Source organism: Electrona antarctica (assembly GCF_951216825.1).
Source record: "Electrona antarctica genome assembly, chromosome: 2".
NCBI classification, from domain to species: Eukaryota; Metazoa; Chordata; class Actinopteri; order Myctophiformes; family Myctophidae; genus Electrona; species Electrona antarctica.
Window position 1 is genome coordinate 6,636,184 of NC_136807.1, and position 16,948 is coordinate 6,653,131.

A 16,948-nucleotide genomic window follows, 5' to 3' on the forward strand; every position below is an offset into this window, starting at 1 on the left:
AACTTACTGTACCTAGTTACTTCCCATCACTGCATGTGAATGCATTGTCATCGCGTGTCACATAATTCACCGGATTGTTCCCGTTTGTGTCCAAAGGCTTTGATCTACCCGCTAACCGTGGCGTCCAAGTCGACCACCACAGCCCGCCACAACGCTGCCAACAAGATCCTCAAGAACATGTGTGAACACTGCAACACTCTGGTCCAGCAGGCCATCATGGTACTGTACACGCATTCTCTTTCATCTACGCTGTACAATCTGTGATCATCATGTTTATTCACTCTTATGAGTGTTAATTGTCCCCACCAGGCCGAAGGCATGGGGAGAGAGTATGTTTTGCACTCCGTCCGTCCGTCCGTGTGTCCGTCCGTCCGTGTGTCCGTGTGTCCGTCCGTCCGTGTGTCCGTGTGTCCGTGTGTCCGTCCGTCCGTGTGTCCGTCCGTCTGTGAACAGCTAATCTCCGGCACCGTTAACTCGGTCGATGCCAAATTTTGCACACACACTCCCTGGATGCCAATGATGAACCTCTGCCCCAAAATTTCCAGAACGGCCTGTTATAGCGCCACCAGGAGGGCGCTTTGTGCAAAACAAGCTTTTGGACAGTACACCTACAGATTTTGTCCAAACATCACACAAATTGGTACACAGTCTCTCTAGAGCCATTCAACGAAACAGGTCTTTCAGATTTCTCAGACTCCATCCTGATTGGCTAACATTGGCTTCCAAAGTTCGCAGGAGTGCTCAGTTTCAAACAAAATGCTGCAAATCATGAACACATCGTGTGATTTCCGTGAAATTGTGCACGCACATTCCCACTAGGCCGAGGAAGAAATGCCACGTGAACATTTTCAACTCAGCCTCATGGTGGCGCTATAACTGGCCGATTAGTGTTTTTACCACTAACTGCACGGATCTGTGTAAAACTTTGTATGCACACTCCCTAGAGGCCAAGGAAAAACCATTGCCTGGAATTTTTCACATCTGCTCTTTATAGCGCCACCAGGAGGCCGACATATGTAAAACACATTTTCTAATATTACTCCTTCATATTTTATCCAAATTTCACGCAAATCGGTACACATGCTCTCCATAGTCATGTGATCAAGACGGGTTTGTTTGATTTCTCATAATCCACCCTCATTGGCTACGATTGGCTTCTAAACTTTTCAGGAGTAGCCCGCTTTGTACCTGTTTTGTACAAATCGCCATAACTACTTAACACAGCGTCCGATTGCGGTGAAACTGTGCATGCATATTCCCACTAGGCTGAGGAAGAAATGCCACTTGACAGTTTTCTAATCAGCCTCATGGTGCCACTACAACAGGCCAAGCCGCGTCTCGCGCGCGCGCGCGCACACACACACACACACACACACACACACACACACACACACACACACACACACACACACACACACACACACACACACACTTATATTACTCCTAAACATTTTGCCAAACATCCCACACACCCATATCCTCCTGGTGGAGACCTGTGCCCAGAAGGGCACTTTTTCTAGTTTAACTCTGGTAATGTAAGAGTTATTATAACTAGCCCTTACCCGTTGTGATATATTGCCCCCCTGGGTGCCTTTTTGCATTTTTAATTCACTAATAAATTCATTATTAATTTATAAGTTGTTAAATTGGAAAAAGGGCTTCGTTAAGACCTCCATATTATTATGGTCAATGCCTGTGTGAAAAGTGGGAGCGATTGGTGCAGGTGGTGAGGAGATACGGCAGTTTTTTCTGACAGACAGACACACATTCAGACAGACAGACAGGTGATCAGTATCTTGAAATCTATTCTGTGTTAATCTGGTAGCAAGTGAAGGTCACGGAGGACTGGTGTGATGTCGGGTTCTGGTGAGCAGGCGTGCGACAGTGTTTTGTGCATACTATTACTGTAGTGTCTTGAGAACCTTGGCACGTGGGGGCATGAATGAGTGTCTCGGTACAGTAGCATAGTGTGTGAGTATAAAATAAAGGATTGAAGTGATATGTGTGTCTTTCTCCGTCCAGGTGAGTGAAGAGCTGATCCGCGTGGCCATCCTGTGGCACGAGATGTGGCACGAGGGCCTGGAGGAGGCCTCGCGGCTCTACTTTGGCGAGCGCAACGTCAAGGGCATGTTCGCCGTGCTGGAGCCGCTCCACGCCATGATGGAGAGAGGCCCGCAGACCCTCAAGGAGACCTCCTTCAACCAGGTCAGTCAGTGTGACCACACCTCAGACCCTCAAAGAGACCTCCTTCAACCAGGTCAGTCAGTGTGACCACACCTCAGACCCTCAAAGAGACCTCCTTCAACCAGGTCAGTCAGTGTGACCACACCTCAGACCCTCAAAGAGACCTCCTTCAACCAGGTCAGTCAGTGTGACCACACCTCAGACCCTCAAAGAGACCTCCTTCAACCAGGTCAGTCAGTGTGACCACACCTCAGACCCTCAAAGAGACCTCCTTCAACCAGGTCAGTCAGTGTGACCACACCTCAGACCCTCAAAGAGACCTCCTTCAACCAGGTCAGTCAGTGTGACCACACCTCAGACCCTCAAAGAGACCTCCTTCAACCAGGTCAGTCAGTGTGACCACACCTCAGACCCTCAAAGAGACCTCCTTCAACCAGGTCAGTCAGTCAGTGTGACCACACCTCAGACCCTCAAAGAGACCTCCTTCAACCAGGTCAGTCAGTCAGTGTGACCACACCTCAGACCCTCAAAGAGACCTCCTTCAACCAGGTCAGTCAGTCAGTGTGACCACACCTCAGCGGCAGCTCCCATGCTGTCGCTTTGGCAGTGGTTGAATTCTCACCGTGTCATTTTAGATCAGTGGTTCCGTTTTAGCCCTAATGACCCAAAAGAGAAATTAGACGTTTGCTCCAGGACCCAAACTATAGTGAAAATAGCAGATCTACAAGCTCACAACGCATCGCTTCGTGCCGCGTTGTGAGCTTGTAGATCGGCTAGTTTTACTACTTCGGAAATATTTTGTTCTAATTTATGGAATTTCTTCATGACAATGATGACATTACTGAAAAAATCTTTGGATTTTGTTATAGAGGGTATGCGCGTGACATCATCATCAAACCAGGAAGTTATGCAGGAAGGCCTACTGAGTAGCAAAAAACTACTTTCTGGCCTTGACAGCCCATGCATCCAAACAGAAAAGTCCTATTGATTGCATTAAACAACATTAAACAATGTTAAACTCACTTTGCATGTTGCTTTGCCACTCGATTTGCCACTCGATGTGCCATTCACTTTAAGCATGCGCATACCCTCTATTAATTCATGAAAAGTTTTGCATTTTTGGGAATGTTTTTTGAATTTTTTTAAAAATAATTAAATACAAAATGTAGCAAACAAAAGGAACCCATAAAAATATGTCTGCGACCCACAAATGCGTCCCGACCCACTGTTTGGGGAAACAGTGATTTAGATGGTATGCATCGATATCTGTATGATCTCTTGTTCCATGTCTCTTGCCTGGATTTATACTTCGCTGCGCTGGCACTGCAGCTAAGAATAAATCAGGCCTCTCTGTTCTTGAAATATGACCGATTACGTAATTGTGAACTCGACTTTTGACTTCTTCATCCCAACAGTTAATCATGTCTTCGCGGGCAGCCTATTGATCATTCCCACCGCGTTCCATGAACCTCCGCCCGTCCGTTATCTTTCTCGCAGACACACACACAGACGGGAGCGATTACAAGACCCTGACCACGCACCACTGCTGCGGGCCGGGGTCATAATGATGATCGACGCCTTTCGTCCAGTGCTGTGGCGGAGTGTTTTTCATCTGAATTGGATTGGATCGGATCACTCACTGTCATTGCTTTTGATGTCAAATACGACAGGCTTACGGCAGGGACCTGATGGAGGCTCAGGACTGGTGCAGGAAGTACATGCGCTCCGGCAACGTGAAGGACCTGACCCAGGCCTGGGATCTGTACTACCATGTCTTCAGGCGCATCTCCAAACAACTGCCTCAGGTACAGTATCACACATCCACTCATTTACTGCCAGTATTGATTCAGTCTGTAGTCCCTTCCCTGCCACGGCCTTCAGCCGGAAGTCCCCAAAACTCACCTCAAAATGGAACTGGAATCAAAATCGGTTAAAACTAATTTGGCTACCTTCTTTTTATAAGTCATCCGAAGTGTTAATATTGTAACCGCAAGGTAGCGACGATTTAGTAACACATTTTGATCAAACACCTCGATCTGAGAAAGGATTCAGAGAAAAAAGGGTTTATTTAATCATTTCATTGACGGACCACAGCTGAGCCGAACGTTACCTAGCGACGGGGAACGCTGCTAGACGGTGTAGCCTTGGGAACCGATGGTCCCTCAGCCATATGGTCCATAGGTCAGTAGTCTGTAGTCTATCTTCTGTTTCTCTTAACCCATTTTGACCTGAGATCAGATTCTAAAAATGTCTTCTACATCCTGACAGTTTTCTGAAAAAGCTGTTTCTATGCCACTCGGTGGCACGCTATGCGCTTGTAGATCTGCTATTTTTCAATAGCTAAAGCATAACATAATGCTAACACCAAAAGGGGTTCCCGCCCAAAATGGGTTAACGTGAGGCAGCTTGAAAATAACACAACAGAACGATATACAACACACGTGGTGAAGTATCACGTGACCCAGGTAAACTCATTCTACTAACCACTGGAGATGGAGCCTTAGGTATGAATACGGTACGTGTAGAACTTTGTAATTACATGCTTACAAATGTAATGTTCAAATTAGAGTCTGAGGAAGATTGGCTGCTGGAGGCTCTACCTCCTCTGCTCTGCCAGGTGAAACATCCCACTGAGACCGAGGCTACTGCTGTGAAATGAATCACGTCATATGAGTGTCTCACCGGCGGAGCCCCGAGTAGACATTCCAATCCCCATTCCAATCCTTCGTCACATGTTATGAGAGCTACTTAACCGTTCGTGTCCGGACTCATGCTCCTTTTTATACCACAACAAGGCAATCTCAGCTATCTAGGTCACATTACAGTACAAGTGTCAAAAATAATGAAGAGATGTGTTTTTCCCATGGTTCATTCTCTATACAGTCCCTACTAACAATTGTCTTGACAACTGCAAAAAAGGTTGGGAGCTTGTATACCATAAAAGAATTACACCCACTTGTTTACACCTGTGACCTTGTGATGTGACAGCACAGCTGAAGCCTGATTCACGACACGTTGTTGGCTTGTACTGTAATCTGTTTAACGCATTTTGGGCGGGAACCCCTTTTGGTGTTAGCATTATGTTATGCTTTAGCTATTGAAAAATAGCAGATCTACAAGCTCGTAGCGCGCCACCGAGTGGCGCGCTACGAGCTTGTAGGTCTGCTATTTTTGAAAAATCGAAGAACCACTGACATAGAAACTGTCAGGATGTAGAAGACATTTTTAGAATCTGATCTCAGGTCAGAATGGGTTAATTAACCTTGTGCAGTCAGACTCATTATAGTGTCACTGCATACTGTAGCTAACGGCAATACCAGCAAAGTCAGATGGAGAAACAACCACACATAAAGTCACAGAGAAATAGGGCCGCCATTGATTCCTTTTAACCCATTTTGACCTGAGATCAGATTCTATAAATGTCTTCTACATCCTGACAGTTTTCTGAAAAAGCTATGTTTCTATGTCAGTCGTTCTTCGATTTTTCAAAAATAGCAGACCTACAAGCTCGTAGCGCGCCACTCGGTGGCGCGCTACGAGCTTGTAGATCTGCTATTTTTAAATAGCTAAAGTATAACATAAGGCTAACAGCAAAAGGGGTTCCCGCCCAAAATGCGTTAATCCAGGTAAAGTGATTGTACTCCGTTTCCAAGGGAGAATTGCTATTGAAAGAGGGCTGGGGATGATCAACACAGTGGGATATTGTGGGGAGTGAGGGAGATGATGGAAGTGACAGGAAAATGACAGAATTACACCTCACCCACCTCCCAGCAGCATCATCCACGTAGACACATATAGCCACCTGTCAAAATAACACCTTCTGGATCCGTTTTGTTAGTTACATCACAGGTTTGAAGTGTGTGTGTGTGTGTGTGTGTGTGTGTGTGTGTGTGTGTGTGTCTGTGTCTGTGTCTGTGTCTGTGTGTGTGTGTGTGTGTGTTACAGCTGTCGTAGTGTCACTGCATAGATAACTTGCAGTAGTCACTAGTAGGTGCCACTACTATTTGCACCTACAAACTGTTGCTTTCGGTACTACTATATATTGGATATTGAATGCTTGATATTGAATGCTTTCGGTACTACTATATATTGGATATTGAATGGGCAATTGCATTTTATAATTTACAATTTAGGCACTTAGCAGACGTTCTTAACCCATTTTGGGCGGGAACCCCTTTTGGTGTTAGCAATAGCATTATGTTATGCTTTAGCTATTGAAAGATCGTTGAACCAATATTAACCAGCGCATTGCTCCATGTGCTACCCACCCCTCTAGACCAGAAAGCACTCTGGCTGGGCCACAGGCTACTACATTGTGGTCCTGATAGCTAACTTGACCTGGAGTAAATAAAGTACTTCTTCCACCACTGGCCTCTGCCCTCACGGTGCCTGTGGCTCTCCTCTCCTCTCCTCTCCTCTCCTCTCCTCTCCTCTCCTCTCCTCTCCTCTCCTCTCCTCTCCTCTCCTCTCCTCTCCTCTCCTCTCCTCTCCTCTCCTCTCCTCTCCTCTCCTCTCCTCTCCTCTCCTCTCGTCTCGTCTCCTCTCCTCTCCTCTCCTCTCCTCTCCTCTCCTCTCCTCTCCTCTCCTCTCCATGCAGCTGACCTCTCTGGAGCTGCAGTACGTGTCTCCCAAGCTGCTGATGTGCAGGGACCTGGAGCTGGCCGTGCCCGGCACGTACGACCCCAACCAGCCCATCATCCGCATCCAGTCCATCGCCCCCTCCCTGCAGGTCATCACCTCCAAGCAGCGGCCACGCAAACTCACCATCATGGGTAAGAGAGGGCGCCATCAGAACCATGGCTGGGTTTGTTGAGGGGATGTGAGGAGGATCCATGCCTCTGTTTTTGATATCGACCTCCTGCTGGTCGTTCATTTTACAGGCCAAAAATCACTTGAGAACTGCAGAATTTGAGCTCTTTGATCGTTCGTATAATTACAGCTTGTTCAGATGTCGGTGTATGACGCATCGTTTAAAAAATGAGTGTCGGCTTCTATCGGGCCCTGTCCCGTTTTGGGTTTTTGTTTAGAGCTGATGGCTTCACCATTGGCATAGTACCCAACTAAAACCAGGTTTAGAAACAGAAACCAGATCAAACCAGGGCCAGATGTGTTATCAGAATCAGCCCTAGCTTCCACAGCTACAACCGTACCACACATCTAAACAACAACCGTACCACACATCTAAACAACAACCGTACCACACATCTAAACAACAACCGTACCACACATCTAAACAACAACCGTACCACACATCTAAACAACAACCGTACCACACATCTAAACAACAACCGTACCACACATCTAAACAACAACCGTACCACATGTCTAAACAACAACCGTACCACACATCTAAACAACAACCGTACATTACATTACATTACAGTCATTTAGCAGACGCTTTTATCCAAAGCGACTTACAATAAGTGTATTCAACATAGGTAGGGAACAAAAACTACTAATCACCAGAAGTCTTTAGTGCATTTTCTGCAAAAACAAGCAACCAAGAGTATACCTAGCGCTAAGGTAAAAGTGCAATATATCAGCTACCTATTTCCTTAACCGGATGAGACAAAATAGCTAAATCAAATGAGCATGAGCTAAAACAATTAAGTGTATCGACTAAACAAGATCCAATAAACAATACAACAATAGAAAACAAACGTTCGTACAACTAGTTAACAACAAGTAGGTCAGGCAGAGAGGAAGGGTAGTGTTTCCTGAAGAGGTGGGTTTTCAACCTGCGGCGAAATATGGGCAGTGACTCTGCTGTCCTAACATCAGTGGGGAGTTCATTCCACCACTGTGGGGCCAGAACAGAAAAGAGTCGTGACCGTGTGGATCGGCCAGAAGGACCCTTGAGTGACGAGGCAATCAGTCGCCCCGAGGTGGCAGACCGAAGTGGTCGGGCAGGGGTGTAGGCATCGACCATAGCCCGGAGATAGGAAGGAGCTGTTCCTTTCACTGCCCTATAGGCTAACACCAGGGTTTTGAACTGGATGCGGGCCGCTACGGGGAGCCAGTGTAGAGAACGGAGAAGGATGGTTGTGTGGGAGAACTTGGGGCGGTTGAACACCAGACGAGCCGCAGCTTTCTGAACAAGCTCCAGAGGTCTGATGGCAGATGCCGGAGCACCAGCAAGGAGGGAGTTGCAGTAGTCCAGGCGGGAGATGACGAGAGCCTGGATGAGCACCTGGGCTGCCTTCTCCGTGAGGAAGGGGCGAATCCTCCTGATGTTGTAGAGGAGGAATCTGCAGGACCTTGTCACTGATGCGATGTTTGCCGAGAACGTCAGTTGATCGTCCAGGGTCACACCCAGATTTTTCGCAGTCCGAGTTGAGGTCACCACAGCATTATCAATGGTGATGGCCATGTCTCGGTGCGGACAGCCCTTCCCCGGGAGGAACATCAGCTCGGTCTTGTCCAGGTTGAGCTTCAGGTGGTTTGTCGACATCCACGCCGAGATGTCAGCCAGACAAGCAGCAATGCGTGCCTCCACTTGGGTATCAGAGGGGGGGAATGAGAGGATCAGCTGGGTGTCATCGGCATAGCAGTGGTAGGAAAAGCCATGGGAGTGGATGACAGCACCCAGAGATGTAGTGTAGAGAGAGAAAAGAAGAGGACCCAGAACCGAGCCTTGGGGAACCCCAGTTGTGAGCCTGTGTGGTTCTGACACAGACCCTCTCAGCATCACCTGGTAGGAGCGACCCGTCAGGTAGGATGCAAACAGGGAGAGTGCAGAGCCTGAGACACCCATCCCCTCGAGCGTACCACACATCTAAACAACAACCGTACCACACATCTAAACAACAACCGTACCACACATCTAAACAACAACCGTACCACACATCTCAACAACAACCGTACCACACATCTAAACAACAACCGTACCACACATCTAAACAACAACCGTACCACACATCTAAACAACAACCGTATTACACATCTAAACAACAACCGTACCACACATCTAAACAACAACCGTACCACACATCTAAACAACAACCGTACCACACATCTAAACAACAGCTATGAAGTCATAAAGTATCAGGATTATATTATAGAGCTATTCAACACATGTAGTATATATCCTGTACACCAGGGGTTCTCAACCCTTGGGTCGTGTGACCCCCCGGGGGTCGCCAAAGTATTTTGGGGGGGTCCCCAAAAAACTGAATGTAACTGAATGGCTGGAAAATGGAAAGAGTTTACATAGTACACATAGTGCATGCATAAACTTTCCTTAATGATTATATCTGGTTTCAGTATTTATGATGAATTTTCTCTATTATTTCTTTCTTTCCCATGCCCGTTTATACGTACCCCGAGGCTAGGGGACGTCAAACTCCGACCTTTAAAGTGAACGTGTATGGTTGCACCTTGAACTAGGGTTTATGCTGACAGTTATTAAGGTTATTGGTCCTCGCGGTACTCCTGGTGAGAGCAGGAGTGGACCTGGTGAGACGTAGGAGGGGCCCGGACAGGAGGCAATCCACAGAGCCTAGTCCCTCCACTTACCATAATAGTACCTCTCAGTCCCGGAGTGGTTCCAACGGATTGTGCGGCCCTGTCTTTCCCTAGTGGGTCTGATCGAGGGTAGCTACTGGGACGTAAGTCGGGACTTGATCACCCCGGCTGGGTCACCCCGAGTGAGGGGTATGATGTTCGAGAGACCCGAAACCCCGATGACCTTGGGATACATCACTGAGGATACGTCCCAGTTGCATCCAGGCGATGTTATTTTCGTTCTTGTAGAGGTCAATTTGTATAGGGGGTGGGGGGAGGGGGGTCGTGAGACATGGCCAAAGCATTCCCGGGGGTCCCCAGCCAAAAACGTTGAGAACCCCTGCTGTATACAACTGTTAATTCGTATAGTGTACACATGGAACCAAGTTGGTTCCATTAACCCATTCTGAGTTGAATTAACACAGAGACCGGTGCACAAGCACAAACACCTCCTCAGCTGCAGGTTTAATGTTGTGCCCTGTGGGAATCGATGCCCTCTCATCCCTACACATTTGTCCTTGACTTAATAGGAAGAATCGATAACACTGAGAATTCCATTGGGGAGATTTGTCAATTGGAATATATTCAAACGTGTCCATCGTGCATTAATTCCACTTTTCGCACCCGCCTGTATGGTGATTCGTCATAGTGTTGTGGGCTCCATTGCGAGCACCGTAGCTAATGACCCCCACACGGTCCAATGTGTTATTCCAGATCTTTCCACTGGACAGTGAGGTGCATTCTTCTGATGACTCCATCCACTAAAACGCCCCGTAAAAGTCGTTAGCCGCTAAATGTGACCAGATTTGACTGAGAGACTGCCATCGCGCAAATTCCAGCTTTTCACCAGAGGAGAAAAACTTGAGTTAATAGCATAGGCAAACTCTTCACATACTAGAGCATATCTGAAATAAGTGTCAGAGCTGAAATCGACATGTAAATATGAAATAAATGCTTAAACATGTAGCTAGGTGTAATGTTAGAGACCACAGAAGTGAACCTTTCAAGCCTGTTTTCTCAACTCGCTGTTTTCTGCAAGACATTACTCTATAAGCCATATCTCCAAAACTGGTGGGTCAAACAACCAATATGTCAATTTGAAGCTATGATTCCCTGCTTTCATATGACATGAAAAAACAAAAAAAACAAAGAAATCCAATGGCAGTCCCTCAGTCAAATGTAGTCACAAATCATCGGACATTGGTACCAAGGCGACCATTCAAGACACCTCACCCTCCACTGTCAACTTTGTTTTTGTTCTAATTCTTCTTCACCTTTATTTTACCAGGAATATTCCCATTGAGATTCTGAATCTCTTTCACAAGCGAGTCTGACCTGGCCCAAACATCAGCAAAAGAGTAACATGAAATGTTTCACATAATAACGATAACGATAACGATAACAATCGTCAAATTACAGTGCGCAAAAAGGGGATTTAGCAGAGTTCAGTAAAGGACATTCAGTGGTCAAGTAGTCATTAAGCCTGTGTTTGATCTTCTAGGCTTATAAGATAATCTACTTTAAGATGACTCACACCCAGATGTGTCCACGGGATCAAAGGTTGAACATACCGAGAGGTTTATAGGAGTTAGTAGAGAGCACAGGGAAGCGGTTTGTTGGGAAATATAAAGACAATTATACCAGTGTTCCATTCCACAAGTGTATAAGAAGGACCAACTGTCATATAAAGTGCTCCGTTGTGCGTACAGAAACTTGAACGGGAGATAAATCGCAACGGTTAGCGTAAATATTCTCTCCTCTCCTAGCGACGCAGAACACCCAGCCCTCGCTGGGATTGTCATCAAGCACCAAAATCCCTTTAATCTGATCTCTGATCTCTCTCTCTCTTCTCCTGGTCTTTCCACGCGCCACGCCAGGCTTCTTTAATGGGGATGCTATAGATCCATTGTCTTTGACGGGTTCCACAGGGACTATCACGTTCTCCGCAGTAGAGCTACGTGGTATGACAAATACTGGAATCGGCGTGATGTGGTCAGTTGGGAACACTGGTGTTATTGTAAGGGCTTTGTGCAAATTGCATAACGGCAGACATCTGTGGTTTCGATAGATTCAATAGATGTTTCCCTTGGTAACCTTAGCCCTGGTGAAACCTCAGCTTCCCTCTTCTGACCCTAGCCTGCATGGCTTGGCCGTTACAATTATTATCCTTACTGTCGGAGGAAATCTCGCATCTCCGTGTTTCAGCCTTTTATGCTTTTTCAAGGGACGTCAAAAGATTAACAATTTTAATCTGATCTATCGCCAATTGTTAAATATGCCCAGAATATGCTCATTATCTTTATAAATTGTTGAAGATAACAGAAAAACCAAGCGGGCACCCTTGGTTGTTCCACTGAAGGAAAGACAGATCATAGTTTAAGAACCAACTTTATCCTCACATCACAGGTTTACACGTGTAAAGAAGTGGGTGGAATTAGTTTTTTATTTCATCAGAAAGGGAGGAAAAGAAGAAAAAGGTCAAACAGTGAGTTGAAGAGAGCTGTGTGTGTGTGTGTGTGTGTGTGTGTGTGTGTGTGTGTGTGTGTGTGTGTGTGTGTGTGCGTGTGCGTGCGTGTGTGTGTGTGTGTGTGTGTGTGCGCGCAGCGCGCGTGGGGGTTGCTCTGTAACAAACTAATCTGATTTGCTGTAAATGTTTTATTTCACCATCTCTATATCTCAGCCAATTCCCTGTTATCTGAAAGCGGGGCAGGTTTTCCGTCATGAATATTCATTGGCACAATTTTGTAGAACGGTCCATTATTCATTATTATTCAAAAGGCTTTTATAGTTACATTTCCCTAATGCCGACAGTTGTCGGGATGCGTATGTTTAATAATAGATTAATCTGGGTTAAAATGTGATTTTAATTGCACTGCTGCCGGGTCTGTAAATGTCATGTGAAACGGCTGCTATGATACGAGAGTAGAGGGCTTCTTAACGTGTTGAATGGGGACGTGTGGCGCCCTCTATAGGCAGCAACGGCCACGAGTTCATGTTCCTGCTGAAAGGCCACGAGGACCTCAGGCAGGACGAGCGGGTGATGCAGCTGTTTGGCCTCGTTAACACGCTGCTGGCCAACGACCCCGCTTCCCTGCGCAAGAACCTCAGGTGTGTACATGCACACGCACACATATACATAACACACACATCCCTGCACAAGTACAGGTACAGTACATTAATACGACTGTACATTGAGAAAGATGACTGAAGCAGACACAGATGTATGTTTGTCCTGATGACGGTCTACGGCCCAAAGCGCACCGATGCGACTCCTTGCGACTCCTTGCAACAAAACCGGCGTTTTTTTAAAGGACACGTCACACCAATGCAACTCCTTGCAACTTGTCTGCCATTGGGGGATTTTTTTCAACGCAACCACACGCGATCTATTCGCAGGCCGTTTTGGTTGCAAAGGAGTGGCGAGGAGTTGCATGGGTGCAGTTTGAGGCCTGAGGCCTAAGCCTTTTTTTTTGTTTAATAAAAGATGTTTTGCCAGTTCTAGACAGTGTGAAGGATCTTTCTCATTTCTCACCTGTCGCCAACATTTTAGGTGTGCATCGGCCTTTCTTCAATTAAGGTACATACACAGCAAAACCCTCAGTGTTATTTATGATTTATCCCTTTTGTAACTAACTCCCAAGGATGTACAAATGTAAAGGGTCCATTTGGTTACATTCGCACATCCTTGGGAGTTAAACATGTATTGCGGAACTTGTTTTTAATGAATAAAACGATATTTCATTCATTAAAAATGTATCAAATGCCATGTATATGGTAGAGTTTGTTACTGTAACTAACTAGTGATTGGAGGTGGTCTCCCTGACTTTTAGACCCTGGTGGCGGGTAGGAGTAGGACACCTTACTGCTTGACAACGTACTGTAGCACTGCCTGAAACCCATGAGCCCCCATATGTCCTGTATGTCCCCTGGGCCCTGGGCACTCACACGGGGGGATTCCCTAGCTAGCTCTTACTGTAGCTGAGCGGTAGATCTGTGGTCATGTCACACAGGGGGAGACCGGGGTTTGAATCCCGGGGTAGGACATGATACATACGAGTTATGGATTGCAGCTTTTCAACGATGCTGAGAGACATTGAGCAGCGTTTCTCAACCTATGGGCCACCGAAATTATTGACAATTGAATTTTATTCATAATTATAACATTGATTTTTAACCCATTTTGGACTGAGGTCGATTACAAAAAAAGGCTTCTGAAAAACCTATGTTTCTATGTCAGTGGTGCTCAACCTTTTGTCAAGGACCTCCAGAAATTTCTGTATTTGGCCGCCGACCCCCATCTGAAAATATGTAGTTCCAGGGACCCCTCCAGAAGCAAAGATTTGAGTTAAAAATGTTCGCTCTGAAAGAATATATATTCAAAGATTTGCTCCACATTTTCACAATTTTTCAAAATTGGCAGATCTACAAGCTCGTAGTGCCGCGCTATGAGCTTGTAGATCTGCTATTTGTCAATTGCTAAAGTATAATATATAATGCATAAAACACCAAAAGGGGTTCCCGCCCAGAATGGGTTAACAGAAAATAAGTTTCAAAACCTTGAAAAATCAGGTTTTTATTGCGATACCGATAACTACGTTAGGAACTACAGTAGTTCCATTGAACCAAACCAAACCAGAACACGATTGATTGATCGTTGAAATTAACATTCTCTGCAAAATACAACCCGACCCTTTCCGGCTGCCACGTTAAAGTGGTCTGTGAAGTGGGCGTGGTCCAGACAAGGCTGAGAAGCGCTGCTAACTGTGGGACGATGCAATGAAAACAAAAGTGCGAGTGTGTGTTTGTGTGTCGGCCTCTCCAGTATCCAGCGCTACGCGGTCATCCCTCTGTCCACCAACTCGGGGCTGATTGGCTGGGTGCCTCACTGCGACACGCTGCACGCCCTCATCAGAGACTACCGAGAGAAGAAGAAGATCCTGCTCAACATCGAGCACCGCATCATGCTCAGGGTTAGCGTCTGTGCATGCATAGGACCACAATGGAAACAAGGCCTTTTGCATAGGACGGTCCTATGCAAAAGGCCTTGTTTCCAATGTGGTCCTAATAGGACCACAATGGAAACAAGTCCTTTTAGCCCAAGTGTTACTGTACTGTATGTACAGTAGGGCATTAAGCAACTAGTCGACTAGTTTACTAGTCGACTAGTTTACTAGTTAATACTCCGCTGACATCAGGCTACTGAGGCTATAGGGCTTTAAGCAACTAGTCGACTAGTTTACTAGTCGACTAGTTTACTAGTTAATACTCCGCTGACATCAGGCTACTGAGGCTATAGGGCTTTAAGCAACTAGTCGACTAGTTTACTAGTCGACTAGTCGACCTTGCTGGTACTAGTTGACTAGTTGATAAGAAAGGAAAAAAAAGTTTTTATTTTTTATTTTTTCCCGTTTTTGTAGGCCTCAAGATCAGGTAGATTATAGTTATAGTCACCAATGTACACAGTTTTTAAATGTACAAATATGTATTTCCATATTTTTTTTACATAGGTGGTTAAACAACTAGTCGACTAGTAAACTAGGCAACTAGTCAACTAGTAAAAATGACTAGAAGTGAATGCCCTAATGTACAGTGTGCTGTTTACATCTTTGACTAATGAAGTACTCAGTCAATCAATCACACCTTCTACTAACAGTTCCCACATTCACATTCACGTTTATTATAGTTAACTAAAACCAATGTAATAACAAAAACTAGGGTTAATTTACATTAAATAGATATATATGTCTTTACAAAAAAAAAAAAAACTGCATTTTGTTTACAAAACAAACTAAGATTATAGAGAAAATGTCCTTAGTTTTTGTCATTGTCAATATTTCAAACATACGTATTTCAAACATACGTATTTCTATTCCGGGTGGTTCTGAAATCTTTCAGATTTTTAGCTATGCCAGTTTTACCATGACTACATTTAGTTTTTCAACGTGTTGGTCTTCAACCTGCCTAAAGTTTCCACAAGTCTCGCACCGTTTGCAGTGACCCGTAAGGGTCCATTTGGTTCCTAAACTATCAATCATTTAGCTGGAACCCTCCCAAGGACCCCTGGCGGTCATCGGACCCCACGTTGAGAACCAGTGTTGTGGAAGATGACATTATTGGGGTGTATATTTTATTTTGAGCTGCTTGTAGCACGCAGCCTTCAGCCGGCGTGCACATGTATCAACGGGACGGCAACAGCCTTATTTATCATCCACTAACCATTTTTAACAAGTCCACTCAGGCGTAACAGCGGAGCGAGCCGAATATTAAAATAGAATAAATAAATAATAAAACTGACGATTAAATAAAGCAGGCCAGACCATTAATCAGTTGACTGTGAGAGAGGCGTGGGAGTGTGTGTGTGTGTGTGTGTGAGAGAGGCGTGGGAGTGTGTGTGTGTGTGTGTGTGAGAGAGGCGTGGGAGTGTGTGTGTGTGTGTGTTCATTATGTTGTGTTAACTCAGGGCTACTCAACTTAAGATGGCTCAGGGGCCACTCAGCAAAATTCCAAAGGGCTGCAAGCTAAAAAATGTCAGTATTATTTTGTGGCTACGTTTACAAATTTGTTTTGTAACAGACTACACGATTAGTCTAAAAAATTAGAGTAAAAAAGCCACATTTCCATCTATAAGGCCAAACCTCGATGTTATTGATGAATTGAATTAATGATGAAGTTACAAAATGTGGCTTCATTCACATAAATGTGAAGAGAACATAATGAACAGATTATCACAGGTGAATAAATAACGCCGGGGCTCCACCGGGCGAGTCGCGTCACGCATGCGTGCGTCAAAAAACGAACCGGGGCAATTTTAATGCAGTCACGCAACGCAACGCGGGCAGTGGAGCCACCCTTCATTGATTAAAAAGGGAACATTCCCTGACGGTGACGGAGACGCGACGCTGACGCGCCCGGTGGAGCCCCGGTGTTAGTGGTTAATACTGAGGCTATAGGGCTTTAAGCAACTAGTCGACTATTCAACTAGTCCACTAGTCAATCCACTAGTCGACCTTGTTGGTACTAGTTGACTAGTTGATAAGGAAAATGTTTTATTTTATTTTTTTCGTTTTTGTAGGACTCAAGATCAGCTAGATAATCTAGCTGATCTTGAGTCCTAGAAAAACGGAAAAGAGTCACTCTCTCTCTCTCTAATCACCAATGTATCGTTTTTAAATGTACAACTATTATTATTATTATTTTTCTACATAATAGGTAGGCCTAGTTAAACAACTAGTCGACTAGTAATCAACTAGTAAAAATCACT

At 45.3% G+C, this 16,948-nt stretch overlaps 1 protein-coding gene across 7 annotated transcripts in view; it reads left to right on the forward strand.

The window, feature by feature from the left end:
* Window positions 1–16,948, forward strand: part of mtor (mechanistic target of rapamycin kinase) — a 211,657-nt gene that overhangs the window by 187,594 nt on the left and 7,115 nt on the right. For 5 of the 7 annotated variants that reach the window (XM_079492652.1, XM_079492654.1, XM_079492655.1 and 2 more), the window contains 7 exons: window positions 97–219; window positions 2,023–2,205; window positions 3,855–3,989; window positions 6,782–6,956; window positions 12,660–12,795; window positions 13,238–13,264; window positions 14,510–14,657. In XM_079492652.1, the coding sequence (XP_079348778.1) occupies window positions 97–219; window positions 2,023–2,205; window positions 3,855–3,989; window positions 6,782–6,956; window positions 12,660–12,795; window positions 13,238–13,264; window positions 14,510–14,657 (927 nt within the window). The remainder of the gene's footprint in view (window positions 1–96; window positions 220–2,022; window positions 2,206–3,854; window positions 3,990–6,781; window positions 6,957–12,659; window positions 12,796–13,237; window positions 13,265–14,509; window positions 14,658–16,948) is intronic. The other 2 variants (XM_079492653.1, XM_079492658.1) reach the window with 1 other exon arrangement.